At 55.0% G+C, this 14,800-nt stretch overlaps 1 protein-coding gene across 5 annotated transcripts; it reads right to left on the bottom strand.

The window, feature by feature from the left end:
* Positions 1-69: 69 nt before the first annotated feature.
* sez6l (seizure related 6 homolog (mouse)-like) lies at positions 70-14,526 on the bottom strand. 5 transcript variants are annotated; one of them, XM_086054566.1, is made up of 17 exons: positions 14,308-14,526; positions 11,229-11,423; positions 10,904-11,037; positions 10,479-10,677; positions 8,967-9,152; positions 8,707-8,878; positions 8,477-8,643; positions 7,312-7,506; positions 6,277-6,415; positions 5,734-5,930; positions 5,013-5,207; positions 4,039-4,230; positions 3,376-3,570; positions 1,574-1,609; positions 1,390-1,510; positions 1,198-1,306; positions 70-1,130 (listed from the first exon to the last, which is right to left on the bottom strand). In XM_086054566.1, the coding sequence occupies exons 1-17, from the start codon at positions 14,366-14,368 to the stop codon at positions 1,101-1,103; spliced, it is 2,523 nt and encodes an 840-aa protein (XP_085910692.1). In that variant the 5' UTR covers positions 14,369-14,526; the 3' UTR covers positions 70-1,100. The 5 variants fall into 5 exon arrangements, 3 of the variants coding, with proteins under 3 accessions (XP_085910692.1, XP_085910691.1, XP_085910693.1); XM_086054565.1 differs by having other exon boundaries at positions 1,390-1,609; XR_015089946.1 differs by lacking the exons at positions 70-1,130; positions 1,198-1,306 and having other exon boundaries at positions 1,392-1,510; positions 1,574-3,128.
* Between the last annotated feature and the right edge of the window lie 274 nt (positions 14,527-14,800).

The raw sequence follows: 14,800 nt of genomic DNA, 5'->3' as shown, positions 1-14,800 counted from the left end.
TCTTGAGTTCATGACGTCATCGGTGACATTCATTTTCTTTGTGACGTTTTGTATTTGACAACATCCATGCACATTTCTAGACAAGTCACATTTATTTCTTTTTCTCCTGTTCAAGAAAAGGTACATCATCACACAACATGAACGTGACGTCATTATCAGAAGTGGGCATTCCGTCGGTTTGCCACTGACGGACGTTTTGCTGACGAATGACCGACTTACCCCAAAGGGCCTGCGACCGACGCCGTCGGTGACGGACCAAAGTCCATCAGTGGCGGTGCGCCGGCTAAGTCCGTCAGTGACGGGCCGCCGGTTAAGTCCGCCAGCGACAGACCCGCAGTGACACGGACCTTAGTGATGGACATTCAGTGACGGACTTTCTGCGACCGACTTTCGGTGACGGACCTTCAGCGAAGGACTTCCAATGATAGACCTTAAGTGACGGACATTCGGTGACAGTTAAGTCCGTTTGTGATGGACAGTCACTTAAGTCCGTCGGTGCCGGACTGTTGGTTAAGTCCGTCAGCGACTGACCATCACTTAAGTCCATCAGTGCGTCCTAAGTGAGGGACGGGTCCCCAGAACGCTGACGGATGATGGAGCAGCAAAATGTAGTAAAATGCCCACCTCTGATCATTAGGATTCACATGACAACATGAGCCCGTGAAAGAACTCTTCAACTCATTGCTTGACATATTTACATGGCAAAACCAACAAAACCTCTACATAGGCGTCCACCAGCTCCTCAAAGCTCCTTTTGAACGTTCGCTTCGCATTCTTAGTAGCTTAGCATCAATTCCTAGATTAGACGGACAGCTTTCTAAGAAGCGGCTTAATTTGCACAGGGAGTGACGTGCGATAAAGAAACAAAAAAAAACCCCTCATCTTAAGAGTTCCAAATTTGACAAAATAGGTGAAAAAAACAACTCATGTTCCACTTCCTGTCTGTCCTTGGTTGAAAATGATGAGAATCTGGCAGGTTGGTCGTGACCCCGCCCACCCGGCCTCCCTGCCAATAGGCGTCAGAAGGGGGCGGGACATCTTCGAGGCTATTTACATCGCCTCCTCCCAGGGAAGGTGGGGCGGGGTCTTTTCGGCGTTCTTCAAATGGACACTTCATATTCACGAGAGTCCTGCACACAAAGCAGACGAGGGGGCTAATGCTGAACTTAAGCTGAGCTAAGGCTACCGCTCACTCACCGCGCCGCCCGACTCGTAGATGGGGTTGTCAAACTCGGCCTCTGCAATGATCTGCCGGTAAGGGTGTGGGTACACCAGGGGCAGACCCAGGTCGGAGCCAGGACGGCACCTGACAGGAAATGACATCACGCGCGAGTTAGGGTAGCCTAAGCAAGCATCATTCATTCCATCCCAAGTGGCGTGGATTCGCACCGTGTGGCCAGCACATAAATGCCTCCCAGCAGTGCCGACATCAGCAGAAGCAGGACCAACCCAGCCAACGCCAAACTGCCGCCGTCCACCGCCCCACCGACGCCACCGCCGGCGTGTGACACTGACGCACGCACGCAGTCGTGAACACGCGCGCACATGCATGCACACACACGCACACACTCACCTTCCAAAGCGTGGTTGGAGAAGCAGGTGTGGTCAGCTGCAAGACATCGAGTCACACGTCAAGTCAGACACTTATTGTTTGTCATTGGCGCTCTGTCCCGCGTAAGCAAGCGCGCCTCTGTTGCCACGGAGAACGGCCCTCCTCACCTCCCGATCGGCTCAATAGCTACTGTATTCCTTAGGGCAACGAGTGCTGATTGGATGAAAAACCGGCATACCAATGGCAACGGTACTTTCAAACCCCGACCGTTCTTTGAAAGCCTAACCCGAAACCCCCGACCCTCCTCTGAAACCATACATACCGTCGGCAAAGGGGAGGAGGGAAGCTCAAGGACAAACAAGATCGGAATCGGGTGGTCTGTCTGCAAACAAGCGCTGGAATGTCTGGCGTGACACAAAGAAGGTCGGTCAAAGCTAAAGTGGAGCGAGACTGCTTATGAGGTGGCTGGGTAGAACTCGCGAGGTCGGCGGAGGCGCTCAAAGGAGGAACACAAGCAGACAGGGTAAAGCGGGACTAAACTTTCCGCCGGTATCAACCGCTTGCTAATATTGGTTGGAGTAACTAGGGCTGTTGGACTCGTCTGCAGTAGAAGAGCCCATTTGCAGGCGGCCTCTTTGTGACTGGAAGGCAGGGCGGAATTGCAAGGTCTCGGATGAGAACCCCTGGAAAGTGCTGGAGGGCTTGTGCCGGCGACGCCAGTGGACTGTAGCCCTGCCGGTCCACGAGGCACCGGAGACCTCTCCCACGGGGACGAGTCCATATTACACCCGATCTCCAGATCCCTTAGAAAGATGGACTTCCACGGTTCAACCTATCCGCCAGTGGACTGATGACCCCATGGATGGGCTCGGCCAAATCGGTTTAGCGGTGTGCAGAGTGCTGGAGGGAGCGAGTTGGGGCCTGGGCTCTTTGGCACCATCGTAAGCGCTGATGGGCAGCGGACGTTGCTGTCAAAAGCATGACAGAGTGCAGTGGGAACGCCCTAAACACACCGGAAAGCGGATAATCCTGAGGCAGAGCTGCTGAGGGTTAGGATTAGGCATACTCAATCAACACTAAAGAGCTGTTGAGACCAGGAGGAGAGGTAGCATGATACCATACACCATAGGGCAGTCTCCACCTCTAGGTTCCTCTACTTTCTCCGCCGTTTGACTCGGGCTGGAATGTAGAAGAAAGGTTGGCGCCTTCCTCCTAAAGTCAGGATGTACAGGCTGAAGACATGGACAAGTGCCAGTTGGGCTGTTTCCTCGGGTAGCTGGTAGCTTGTACAAAGGCACAAAGCGGATGAGGGGGACAGCCGGATTGGGAGAGGGATGGATTGGTGTCGGTCCTTCTGCAGAGCCCTCTACCCGCCGGAACTGCAGGGACAGGGCGTGCGGACCGTGGACGTTAGCCAGGATAGAATTGAACCGGGTAAGGACTTGGCACCAGTGGGCCTGCCAAGAGTTGAACCTTTTGGCAGAGCGGATGTACTCCCGGTTCTTGTGGTCCAGCAACATGGTTGTTCTCACTCCTCTGGAATCAATGACCGCAAGGGTTCAAGGTCCGCGCCTTGCTGATCCAGTAAGCAAGGGAGAGAGAGAAATGTGAGAAAAGCTCTTCTTTGGTGCAAGCGGACATATTCATTTTCCCATTCAGCAATCAGCACTCAAGTACTCATTCATCCATAAGTCAAGTCAGCACGGCCGCTATGACTGAAAGAGGGTCCATGTCACTCTCAAGTTCAACGTATTCCTCCACAGTCACAAATGCATCAACACTTGAGCACGAGTCGAGAAGACTCTGATCCATTGCCGTCTCACCCCTGCAGATGGGCAGTGGTCCGCTCCAGTAGGAGGGGCTTCCCTGGATGCACTTGATGGCCACCTCACCCACCGGCTGGTAACCGTGGTAACAGACGAAGGCCAGCGTCTCCCCGGGCAGAAAGACACGCTTGGACGTCAGCTGGTAGCCGTTGTCGGGCACGCCCGGGTTGGCGCACGACAGCGAGTCCTCGGCTGCAACGCAAACACAGCGTGCCACAAACCTCAGACCTCGCTCAATAGCCATTCATTTGCATATCAAATACTTCTTAGCACAAACGCTAAACGGGTATCGCTTGTTTAGTGCTTTTCTACCACGCACATGCACACACACACGCACGCACGCACGCACACCCACACGCACACGCAAAATCCGTTCTCTGGGCAATGAATCGAGCGGACTGCAATGGCTGTCTCAGAAGATGTTTGGCCTCTCGTCCGAGCAGGCGTCATCAGTTCACGCAGGTTCACGCAGGTTCACGCAGGTTGACGCGATCCATGCTGCCATGTGACATCGGTTGCGTTAGGGTTGTGCCGCTGAGCTGTGTCGCTCGTCGGTTCTGTTGTTTGCGTCCAAGACTCCATGTTGTGTTCTGTCCCGTCTCGCAGGACCACTTCCTGTCCCTGTCGATCTTTGGTTGCGTCAAATAGGAAGTGACTCACGGGCGCATCGCGGGAGGTGCGAAGTCCACACGGGCGTCCCCGGCTCACGGCCGTAGCAGGTGATGGTGGCGCCGCCCTGTAGCATGTATCCGGGGTAGCAGCGGTACCGGACGGTGGTCCCCACCAGCAGCTTGGGGTCCGATAGGGAGCGGGCGGCGTGCTCCACGTGACCTGGGTCTGAACAATACATGACTGGCAAAGCAGAAGAAGAAGAAGAACAAGGTTAGAGACGTGGGGAGTGTGGCAAATCCCTCCGCGTTTCCCATCACTAATTCGGTGAGATTGATTGCTCAAAGGAATGGCGATATCGCCATCGGTCACCCTGGAAGGAGCGAATGATTCCCAACGGAGCGCCCGGGTTCGAGAGCGTTCACTCATTCCCCGCTCCCTGATCACCAGGCGAGCATTTGGAGTGGACTTTTCGGAACTATTAAGTCAAGTCAAGTCCATTCCGTGAGCTTGCTCCTAACGCACGGACGGACATGCCCGGAGTCCGTTCCACGCTCCTTGTGGTGTGCGTGCCCCGGCCAACAGGGAGGGGGGGCAGTACCGCACAATTTCGAGACAAACACGAAGGCCCAATTTCCGACGAAAGGACAGGAAGTGAGCGGCCGTTTGTCAATACCAAGAAGGCAGAGTGAACCGGCCAAGTACGGCCGACTTCAGAACCTGCCCAAGAACGTACTTCCTTAGAAGCCGAGTCTCCGGACCAGCCGCGCACTTGTTAACTTCCCCTCCGACATTGACATCACGCATCATGGGATATTTTCATAGCCAAGTCTTCACAAGTATCCGAGCCGCGCATCCTTTGTGTAAGCGAGCCGTCGAGAACAACATCCGGGTATCCCGTGCGTTCTTGCTTGAGGCGCACTTTCAATTGGAAGAGAACTTGGGGAGCCACCAGTGACATTTCACCAGATCACACGGACGTAAGAACGGACAAGAATGACAAGAAGGGAGAAATGGCTACTGACTCTTCTGACAAAATGGCGGCTGCGCACTCCACGACAGGTCCAGCTGGCATGTGAGGGTGGCGCCGCCCTGCAGGTCGTATCCTGGGTCGCATTGGTAGGTAACGCGCGCGCCCCGTAGAGCCGCGCCGTCCACGCGTGTCTTCCAGCCGTTCTGGATCTCAGGCAGGTCGGCGCACGAGTCATTGCGGGAGACCTCTGTGGGCCGGGAGAAGCATGTTAGAAGAGGAGCTAGCATTCGTGTCATCTTTGTGCTTTGACGTTCAGTGAAGACTCCAGGAGTTACACTTTTTGGGTGTGTGCGTGTGTGTGTGCGTGCGTGTGTGTGTGGGGGTGTGTGCGCGTGTGCATGCGTGTGCGTGTGTGGGTGTGCGTGTGTCAGTGTTTGTGTGGAGTTCTTTTGAATATAATCCGCGCATGTCTCAGTCCGCGCAACGACTCAGCGGGACAGTGAGGCTAAACGGAGGAGGCGGTGGGTGCAAGTAGGGGAGGGGAGGGACGTAGGTTGTTTTTAATGCGGACGTTCTACCAAATGAGTGTGAAGCAAACGCGAAGTGAGCGAAGGGGCGTGGACGAATGGCAAGTCGGCTTGCTTGTCGCCGCTCGCCAGGCTGGGCCGTAAAGCCAATTTGGGTTTGTTAGCTTGGCCTACTTGCCAAGTTGTGTTGCTGGCAAGGTTTTCTAGGGTTGCAGGTTACGTTGGCGTTGCGTGCGCGTGCCTCACCCATGTAGTTAATGATGAACCCCTCCCCTTTGCCCAGCACGAGTCCAGCCGGGTCAGAGTGGAAGGTGACGCTGAGGTCGGGGCTGCTGGAGAAGAGCTTGAAGGGGGCGCGCCCCCCGGAGTAGCGGCCCAGCAGGCGGGCGGCGCCCTCGTCGCCGTCCGTCACCGTCAGCAAGTCCCCCTCGCTGATGTTGAGACTGACGCCAGACAGAGAGAAAGCGAGCCCTCAGCTTACCTCACAGAGATGCTACACGCTAATGCTAATTGTCATCTGCAGGATCCCACCACTTTCAGGATCAGTCCGTCAGTCGATCTCTCAGTTCATCTGTCAGTCTCTCCATTCATCCATCTGTCAGTCAGTCAGTCAGTCCGTCAGTCCGTCAGTCCGTCCAATTGTCCATCTGTCCGTCCGTCCTTAAGTCAGTTAGTCAGCCCACCAGTCCATAAAACCGCCCACCGGTTGCTCAGTCCGTCCAACTGTCAATTGGACTATCCGTCCGTCCATCCGTCAGTCAATCAACCGGTAGCTGTCGTTGTCCTCACAGCTGCACGTCGACGAGCACCCTCTTGTCCTCTCCGACGTGGACGCTCCACACGCACTCCTCGCCCTCGCCGTACCACTCGGGCCAGTTGGGCGACAAGATGACGCCGCCCGGTCCGCTCAGGTCGCCGCCACACTGAGCTAAAACCAGAACAAGAAACAAGAACTTCACATGGCCATCTCCATGCTTGGAGTCAACGCTATCTGTCGGTGACTAGGTCGCCTTAGTCGCCTTAGGTGTGTTAGTGAGGAGGTTGCGTTGGTTGCTAGGTTTTTGGGTTTAGGATATGGTATTTTCTAGGTGTCTGTCTTTGGTTGCCAAGTGATGTTTGTTATTTGGTCGTGGTGGTTGCTAGGTTACTAAGTGAGTTTGAGCTGAGTCCTACTTTTCTCGTGGTCGGACAAATGCTTTTCTTAGGTGAAGTTCTCTGACCTTCTCTTCCAGTTTTGCCCTTTGTCAGACTACGTTACGTTAAGCCTAACCCTGACCCCTAACTCTGAATGCATCAGTCGGTCCCCAATCATGAATGCGTCAACCCTTTCCGCGGACAATGCGATGCGAACTCATTGGGAAGACGACGCCCTTGGCGGCCAGCCTCGGTCACAGCTGTCGTCGAAGCATCAGCCGAAACTGTTAGCCAGCTAAGAGAACTTCTCTTTACCTGAAGTAAATACACCGTTTGTCCGGACACAAGAAATCGAAAAGAAAAATACCCTAAAGGAAGGCGATGATAAATGCCATAGCGATAGCGCTATTAGGTCGATCTGATTACCTTGGTCACTCGGTTGTGTGGGTGTCTAGCTCACGTTGATTTCAGGGTTTTGGGATAAGAACCTAAGAAGGTTAAACAAAGGTTGCCTCGTTGCTAGTTAGATTGTGCCGGTTGCGGTGGCCACACGTTCTTAGCTGACGCCGGTTGCGAGGTTACTTCACTTGTTGGTGGCGCTTGTTAAATTGCCGTGGTGAGTTGTGTTGTTTGCATACAAGACGGCAAGTTGTGCGTCTTGCGGGACCACTTCCAGGTCCCGCCGGTCACCTTTACAAAGAGGTTCGGTGTCATTCCAGTAAGGGTCTCTGGCATTGATGCACTCGATGACGGGCGGGCCCTGTTCTAGGGCGTGACCCAGGTCACAACTGAACTGGACCACTGCGCCCACGCCGTACAGAGGGTCCGATGTGGTGAAGTTGCCGTTCTGGAGGTACGGCTCATAGCAGCGGCCTCGCTCGAAGGCTGCAAAGAGGACAGAGTGGGCCGGCTTTGGAATCCTTCACTCGCAGTATGCGCAGTATGCGGGTAGGCACGGGCCGATATTCGGTGCTGACTGGATCATAACCGGCAGCAAAAATACCGCAAATAATAAAACTACTGCTCCACAACGTCCTTTTTTGAAATACGTAGGGCAATGAAAACACTTTGATTTCTTTTTTTTCCCCATTGGACGCAATCTATTTGATTTTTAATCCAAGTGCAGAATGTGCTCCATTAAGAAACGTCTACCGTGTTACGTCAACATAAATAAATGAGTCGTAACATTTTTCTTCTCTTTTCATCTTTGCCCGTGAGCCACGGTGCCCCATCACTGGCGATCTATTTTTAGAACGGACTGGCAGGCTACTCACGTTGTCCTCTGGCCTAACGAGTACCCACTGGCACCACCGATTCTTCTTGTTGTTGCATGTTGCATGTTTTTGCATCTTCATGGCCATAGCAAAAAGCCACCCGCGTAGGTATCCTCCCCTCCTCCTCGCTCCCGTGCGCGTACTTGCTAATTGCGATTTCCATTATGACCAAAATAATCCCGATGAATATTTCTTTTTTTTTCTCCATCATCGAGCAGCCCTACGTCCAGGCCGTTGTGCTTATTCGCGGGGACTAGCGCGGACCGATGAAGCCTGCTCGGATGAGAGGCAAAACGGCTTTGAAGACAACCACAACAGTCCAGTTGCGATGCATTCAAAACCACTCCAGGAGGATCACTCCAAAGGCGTTTTTAAAGAGTAGACGAGACAGTTGGGCCATCCGTCAAATGAAAAGGAAGCTTTCGCAGCGCTACTTGAGTGCCGGCCATGACGTCGCGGCTGCGGCATACTTACCGTAGTGAACCCAATCGTTGTCAACCGGTGGAGCTTTGGCTAGGAAATATTGGTGTGAGGCCCCGAAGCGTTCGGGCCAAGATGCCCATGCCGATATTGATACAAACCTTCGTAGCGGATGTTGAATCCCGTGTTCTGGTCTGGCTGCTCGGCGAAGAACTGGATCCTCACGGCCGGACCCTCGCTGATCACCCCCTCAAAGGGGACGTGCGCGCTCCGACCCGAGTCGAAGAGCACCACGGAACCGGCGTCCAGACCGCTCCGCAGAACCAGTCTAAGCGGAACACATCAGCAAACAACTCCCCGCCGTCGTTCCGAGGGTGTGCTTCCGACCCACCTGTCTGAGGGTCCCAGCAGGAGGCGCTCCAGGTGCAGGTGCAGCCTCCGCTCCCGGGCGGCCTCCAGGGACCAGGAGCACGAGTGGTCCCGCGTGGAGTTGGGCCCGTGGGGGCGCGAGGGGGATAGGACCCTGCCCAGCGTGGCGTTCTTCACCGTACCGCCGCACAGAGCTAGAGAGAGGACGTCGCTGCGCTGAGCCGTGCTCATTGAAACTGGCGGGGGGAGGGGGGCTCGGGGGGTGGCGGGGCCCACACCGACCTCTGCAGGCGGGCTCCTTGCCGCTCCATGCCGGCCGTGAGGCGTTGACGCAGGTGAGCAGCGCTTCCCCCTGCAGGTGGTAGCCCATGTGGCAGTGGAAGCGGGCGGTGCCGCCCGGCAGGAGGTCCAACACGGACACCTCCCCGAAGTGGGGCCGCTTGGGGAGTAAGCAACTCAGTCGGAAGACTGACGCACAGCAAGCAACAAGCACAAAAAGGACAATTGGCATTCACTTGCACTTGGCTTGCCCGCGCACAATGACTGTGACGTTACGAACGCTCGCTCCTCTCGTTGCTAAGCTTCGCATCTACTCGTGGGCGTCTCGCCGATCACCAGATTTCAGTTGTGTACGCGAGCGTGCGCGATAAGCTTCATACTGCGAACACCTGTACTTTGAATTTGTGACGCATCTTGGGCAAAAGATGCGTGTTGGACTTTTCGGATTTCAAAAGCTGATCCTTCATCGTCAGTGCGTACGCCAGGCCTGAGGATGTTCCAAATGTGTTCGCAGAGTAAAGTAAGGACATAGTGACGGATCAGCGATTGCGGGCACAATTGAAACGGGAGGTCGCCCCAAACATTTTCTTTGCAATAAATAATATGTTGCATGCGCCTTCGCCGGTCTAAACACGGCATTCCGATTCGCACTGCCTTTGTGGAACATGAGTTAAGCAGCCAAATGCACCTGTTTTCCGCCATCTCGGGGGGCGGCCATTTTGTCAGCCGTTGTGGACCGACAATGGCATCGCAGTTGCTCAGGGCTCCGCCCCCTGAGATGGATCGAACCGGGTGGGTTTTGCTGCTTGATTGCTATTCCCCAGGCAACGCGACATTCATCCGAATGCCGTGTTTGGACTGGTACAACATAATCTCGTCAAGAAAAGGTTTGGGTTGACTTCCCCTGTAAACTTGCGCTTCAAAGCTGTGACTAAGCACAAATGTTTTGCGGGCCCACAGTTAGTGAATGAGGTCCAATGAGAGCTGGGATGTTCCCCTCAAGGGACGCTCCTTGAGGAAAGACGTGGGGGTTTTTTGTATAGCGAGGTCCATTTGGCCCGATGTTCTCTCGGCTTCTCTCCTTTTCTAAAAGAATGCCCCCAAAATCGATAGGAGGCGCCGCTCGCTAGCTGCGTTGTTTTCCGAGCTCGAGTCGCTTGCTAGTTTGCTGTGGTTGCTTTGTTACGCTGCTCACGAGGCTACGTCGCTTGCTAGCTGCTGTTGTTCACTAGCTCTGTCGGTTGCTAGGTTACCCTGGTTGCCAGCTTGCGTTGGTTACCGGGCTGCGTTGGTCACTTCCGGCTTGCGAGGTCGTGTCGTTTGCCGAAGCCGGATGCTAACTTGTGTAACGGGTACACTTACCGAAGGATGTTGACATGCGTCGATCCCTTTGTCTTGTGTGAGTGCGTATGTGTCACTTGGATGTGGCACATGCGTGTGTGTGTGTGTGTGTGTGTGTGTGTGTGTGTGTGGGGGTGTGTGTGCGTGTGTGTGTGTGTGTGTGTGCACGCTCACTCTGGTAGTGCAGCAGGAAGGTGCCAACGCTGTCGCGATCCCTCGCGGAGCTGAAGGAGACCGCCAGCGCATTGCCGGGGCTGCGGATGACCTGCCCCTCCACCAGCAGTGTCTGATTGGCAAGCAGCAGCCAGGCCCCGCCCTCGGCCACGCCTCTGATGGACAGCCGCTCGCCGTCCGACAGGTTGACGCTCTTCACCTGAACGCGCAAACGGCCGGGCGGCAAAAGTATTGGGACACTGGCAGGAAGATACCGTGCGTGCGTGCGTGTTTGTCAAGTCAAGTCCTGTTCTTTGTGTGGCCCTAAATCCCAAATGACGACTTGTCAAAGCGCTTGACAAGTGCCCAGTTGACGAACATTAACCCCGACCCCCCCCCCCCCCCCCTTCCCCCCGGCCGCCTCTCCAAGACAGCTTGTCACATACCTGCAGCTCGACGCCGTAGCCCGCATAGACGAAGACGGTGTACGTGCAGCGTACGCGTCCGGCCGAGGGAAGCGCATCTGACGAGTCGATGTAACCTTCAGGCTGCTTGAAGGTGACGGAGCAGCCGGAAATTTCTGGAAGGAGCAAAAGAGGCTTTTACTGAGCGGACCTCCAAATTTCCCCAAATTCCCGAGCAGGAAATCCTGTTGTGGCGGTTGGGGAGTTGGGAGTCAGCGAGTCGGCCGTTCCCAACGTCGTCCCCGACGGCAACTTTTCTAAAAGCGGGAAATGGGCGTGACCAGCGTGTCAACCAATGACGTCACACCTGATGATGAGAACGATGACGTGTCCACATCGGGGAGCGTTGCCTCGTCCTCGGTGAGCTCCAGAGAAGGGGGGCTGCCACCCTCCTCATCATGGCGCGGGGGCAGCGTGGAGGAGAGGACGTGCCGCTCGTCGCCCTCTGCTGGCCAACCTACAGACTGCGCCGACTCGCTCGCCACGCTCGCCACGCTCGGCTCTGTGCGCACACGACAAATGGTTTGCACCTTTGCAAGAGAGACTCGCTCATTCCTTTTCTCACTCAGTCAATAGACACCAAGACTTTGGGTGTTGCCGCTAAACCATGCTCATGTCAGAGGTACAGATGCACGCTCTGTACGCTACACGACAGTACGTCCACACACACAGAGTTGTCGGCAACGTGCGCAAATGCAAGAAGATTCCACCAAAAAGTTGGTTGAACCTCCAAGTGCGCTTGTGAGTGGTTGCCTCGGCAACTGCCTGACAAGTGTATGACAGCCAGAAGAAGAAGTGAAAGCAGTTTGGCATCATGGTACATTTTAATCCTCTCGGGGATTTTACTCGCAAAAGAGAGCCAGAGATTGAGGCTGCGAATGTGCGCGCGTGCGCGCATGTGTGTGTGCGCAAGATGAGATTAGGGAGGATTTTAAAAAGCCTTCATGTCACTTTGAGTGCTTCTAAAGTTCCCGGGAAGCAAAGACGCCGCAAAAGTGTGCGTTGGTGAGCCATGACGCACTCCTCAATCCGCAGACTCCTTCAGAGCCCCCAAATCCACCACAGCAACATTGGGGGTGGGTGAATGGGGGTGGGTGATATACGATACTTTGTTGGCTAAACGCTACTTTTTGTCAGCGACCATTTTTGAAAATGGACCGTACCTCGAGTTCAGCTTCGCTCGTGAACACGCAAATGAGTTTGTTCCCTTGAATGCAGCGCAGAACGCAAACCATGCTAATGACAAGGTCATTCACACATCACCTTCACATTTCTTCAATTCTCGCACACACAGGCAGACACTTTGCAGAGAAAACTGAAGCATTAGCCGTGTTGCTTCACAAGGAACTAGTCCTTGTTGTTATGCATAGACAAGAAAAAGTGTGTTTGTGGTTCCCACACTAGCATCCTCCAGTCAACAGCAACAAAAACAAAAACTTTCGTTTTTCAAATGTCAACTTATCAGCAAGCTTCCGGGCAAACAAACAGAACGTCAAACACAGCGACGTACAGCTAGTGCAAAGAGTGCATTTTGAAACGTGCCCTCCGGCGGCCGCGAGCCCCGAGCGGCTCCGGCTTCTTGTCGGACGCGCGACGACAGTCTTGGGAGCAAAGTCCGCCCCCTAGTGGTCAGCGGGCCTATTAAAGCCACAGGCCACTCACCCAAGGTTAATGTGGTTATTTTCCAAAATTCATCGATGCCCTGCCCGCCCCTGACCTTAGCGTAGCATCGCGCTAACGTTAGGACAGCGTAGCATGATGTTGTGTGCCTGCTTGCTGCTTGGATCAAGTGCACAGCGAGCGCTCGCTATTGGCGGGCTTACTTGGGCTCATTGTTTGCGTGTATTGGGAATGTTCGATCGCACTTTTCTCAGACTGTTGCCCGTTTGAGCACTCACCCTGGACGCCGGGCGCATCATTTCATCGACGCATTCCCAATGTGCTGTGCGTCTGGAATGGCAAAAAAAACCCCGAAAGACATCATTTTTGAACACTCCAAATGAGTATATCGGAATGACCTGGCTATGTTATGTCTTGTTAGCCGTCGCCGTGTTGGGCTTGTAAGTGCTGAGATGTCCCACTTCCATTCGAATCGGTTATTCGATGAATCAATTGCTAATGGATTTTCGATGAATGGTTACATGCCTGGTGCTTGCCCATCCTAGTGTGTATTCGTGTGTGTGTGTGTGTGTGTGTGTGTGTTTGTACTCGTATGAAGTCGCCGCGCAACGCTAACGGCAGGCTAAAGGAGAAGAAGGCGACGATGTCGTCCTCGACTCGACTCGACTCGACTCGACGTTAACTCAATGCTAAGTTTTGCGCCGCGGGCTCAACCGTGTTGCGCAACCCGGCGAAGCTCTTCCAACTGGGACGTTTTCCGCCTCGCCGGCTCTCGTCTCGCTCAAACACAAGCAGAGAAGACGGCGCGAGGTCAGGGCAGAACTTTTCAAAGATCTTGTGCTGGGAGAAAAATGACAGCAAGAGAAATCATTTGCAAAATTGCCCCCCAAACGCCCCCGCAGCCCCCATTCGTGTGACCCATGACGTCTGCAACTTTACGGATGAATCAAAGTCAAGGTTTCGGAGAGGCGGAACCCAAAACAACCCCGTGGGGTTGCGCAAGTGTGCGAGGGGCGCGCAGACGTCTTCTATCCACTGCAGATGGGCAGTAACATGGGCTGGCCACCAGTCATGTCTTTTGTCCAGACGCATGCAGGGGCGGGCAGGCCACGGACGCCTCTTTTGCCGGCCATCGACAAATGACAGAACACTCTTGACAACGACACCCTGAGCGCTGATGGCAGTGGATTTGGCCGTCATCGTCACCAAGCGCATCCGTCGCCGACGACCGGCGCCCATTTTGCTGACGTTTATTCGGGGAGGGGACCGACTGACGGACCGACGGACTTCTGAGGGACCAACTAACAGACTGACCATCGTCACCAAAAGTGACGGAGCAGCACAATGGAGTAAAATGCCCAGCTGGACACACGGGTCCAAGGTGTAGCTTGCCCTAATGGTGGCAATGGCTGACGTGGAGCGGTTCCTAATATTGTGACCGTGGAGGTTTTGCGTTTGTCCGTGGAAAAGAGGTGGACCGGATCCTCTCAACAGCAACTTGGTAACAGCCGCGCAAACACACACGCGTGTTGACATCCACGCGCGCACACGTCCCAGGCACACGCGCGCGCTGCAGTGAACACGCCGCAGAGCAAAGCAGGCATGCGGCTGTCCACGCGGGGGACACGCACAAACACACACACACACACACACACCCACGCACACGCCCCCACCCACGCACCCCCACACACGCACACACACACGCACACACCCCAATCAAAAGACAGCAGCTGCGAGCACGCGCATGCAAGCGGAGCGTGTCTTACCTGCACGCGGCGTGACGCAGCCGCACGCCAACCACAGCAGCACGCACGCGCGCCGAGACATCAAGACAAGAGGCGGGTCCGCAGGGGGGCGGGGTTGTCCTCAGCAAGGGGGTCTTGTCCCGGGGACGGACGGAGGTTCCGGTGGCACGTGCGAGCGCAACCAAGTCGACTGTCCGCGTGCCACAGCAGCTTCCTGCAGCCTCGCTCGCTCGCTCGCTCGCTCGCTCGCTCGCCCCTCCCTCTCCCCCTCGCTCCCTCCCTCCCTCCCTCTCTTTCTCTCCCTCTCTCTCTCTCTCCCTCTCTCTCTCTCTCTCACGCTCTCTCTTTGGCTCTCTCGCCACTCTGCATGTCCATCTCTTTCTTTTTGTCTCTGTGCCTTGCTGGTTTCCTTTCGTCTTTGTCTCACTTCCTCTTCCTCTCCCTCGTAATGTTCGCTGGCATTCTCTCAATATTTCCACTGCCCTTACTCTCTCCCCTGTCTCTGTCTTCCGCT

The sequence above is a fragment of the Filicampus tigris genome, chromosome 15 (genome assembly GCF_054856515.1).
Source record: "Filicampus tigris isolate MCC_2025a chromosome 15, RoL_Ftig_1.0, whole genome shotgun sequence".
NCBI lineage: Eukaryota > Metazoa > Chordata > Actinopteri > Syngnathiformes > Syngnathidae > Filicampus > Filicampus tigris.
Note: the sequence above shows the minus strand (reverse complement) of the source record. Positions and strands in the feature narration are given on the sequence as shown.

What these genes read in the sequence shown, in the direction of transcription:
- sez6l (XM_086054565.1), bottom strand. Translation starts at nt 14,368, where the DNA reads ATGTCTCGGCGCGCGTGCGTGCTGCTGTGGTTGGCGTGCGGCTGCGTC. An exon ending in CTTCCTGCTGCACTACCAGA is followed by an intron (nt 9,153 to 10,478) that starts GTGAGCGTGCAC and finishes GCTGTGCGTCAG; the next exon opens with TCTTCCGACTGAGTTGCTTA. An exon ending in CTGCTGGGACCCTCAGACAG is followed by an intron (nt 8,644 to 8,706) that starts GTGGGTCGGAAG and finishes TGTTCCGCTTAG; the next exon opens with ACTGGTTCTGCGGAGCGGTC.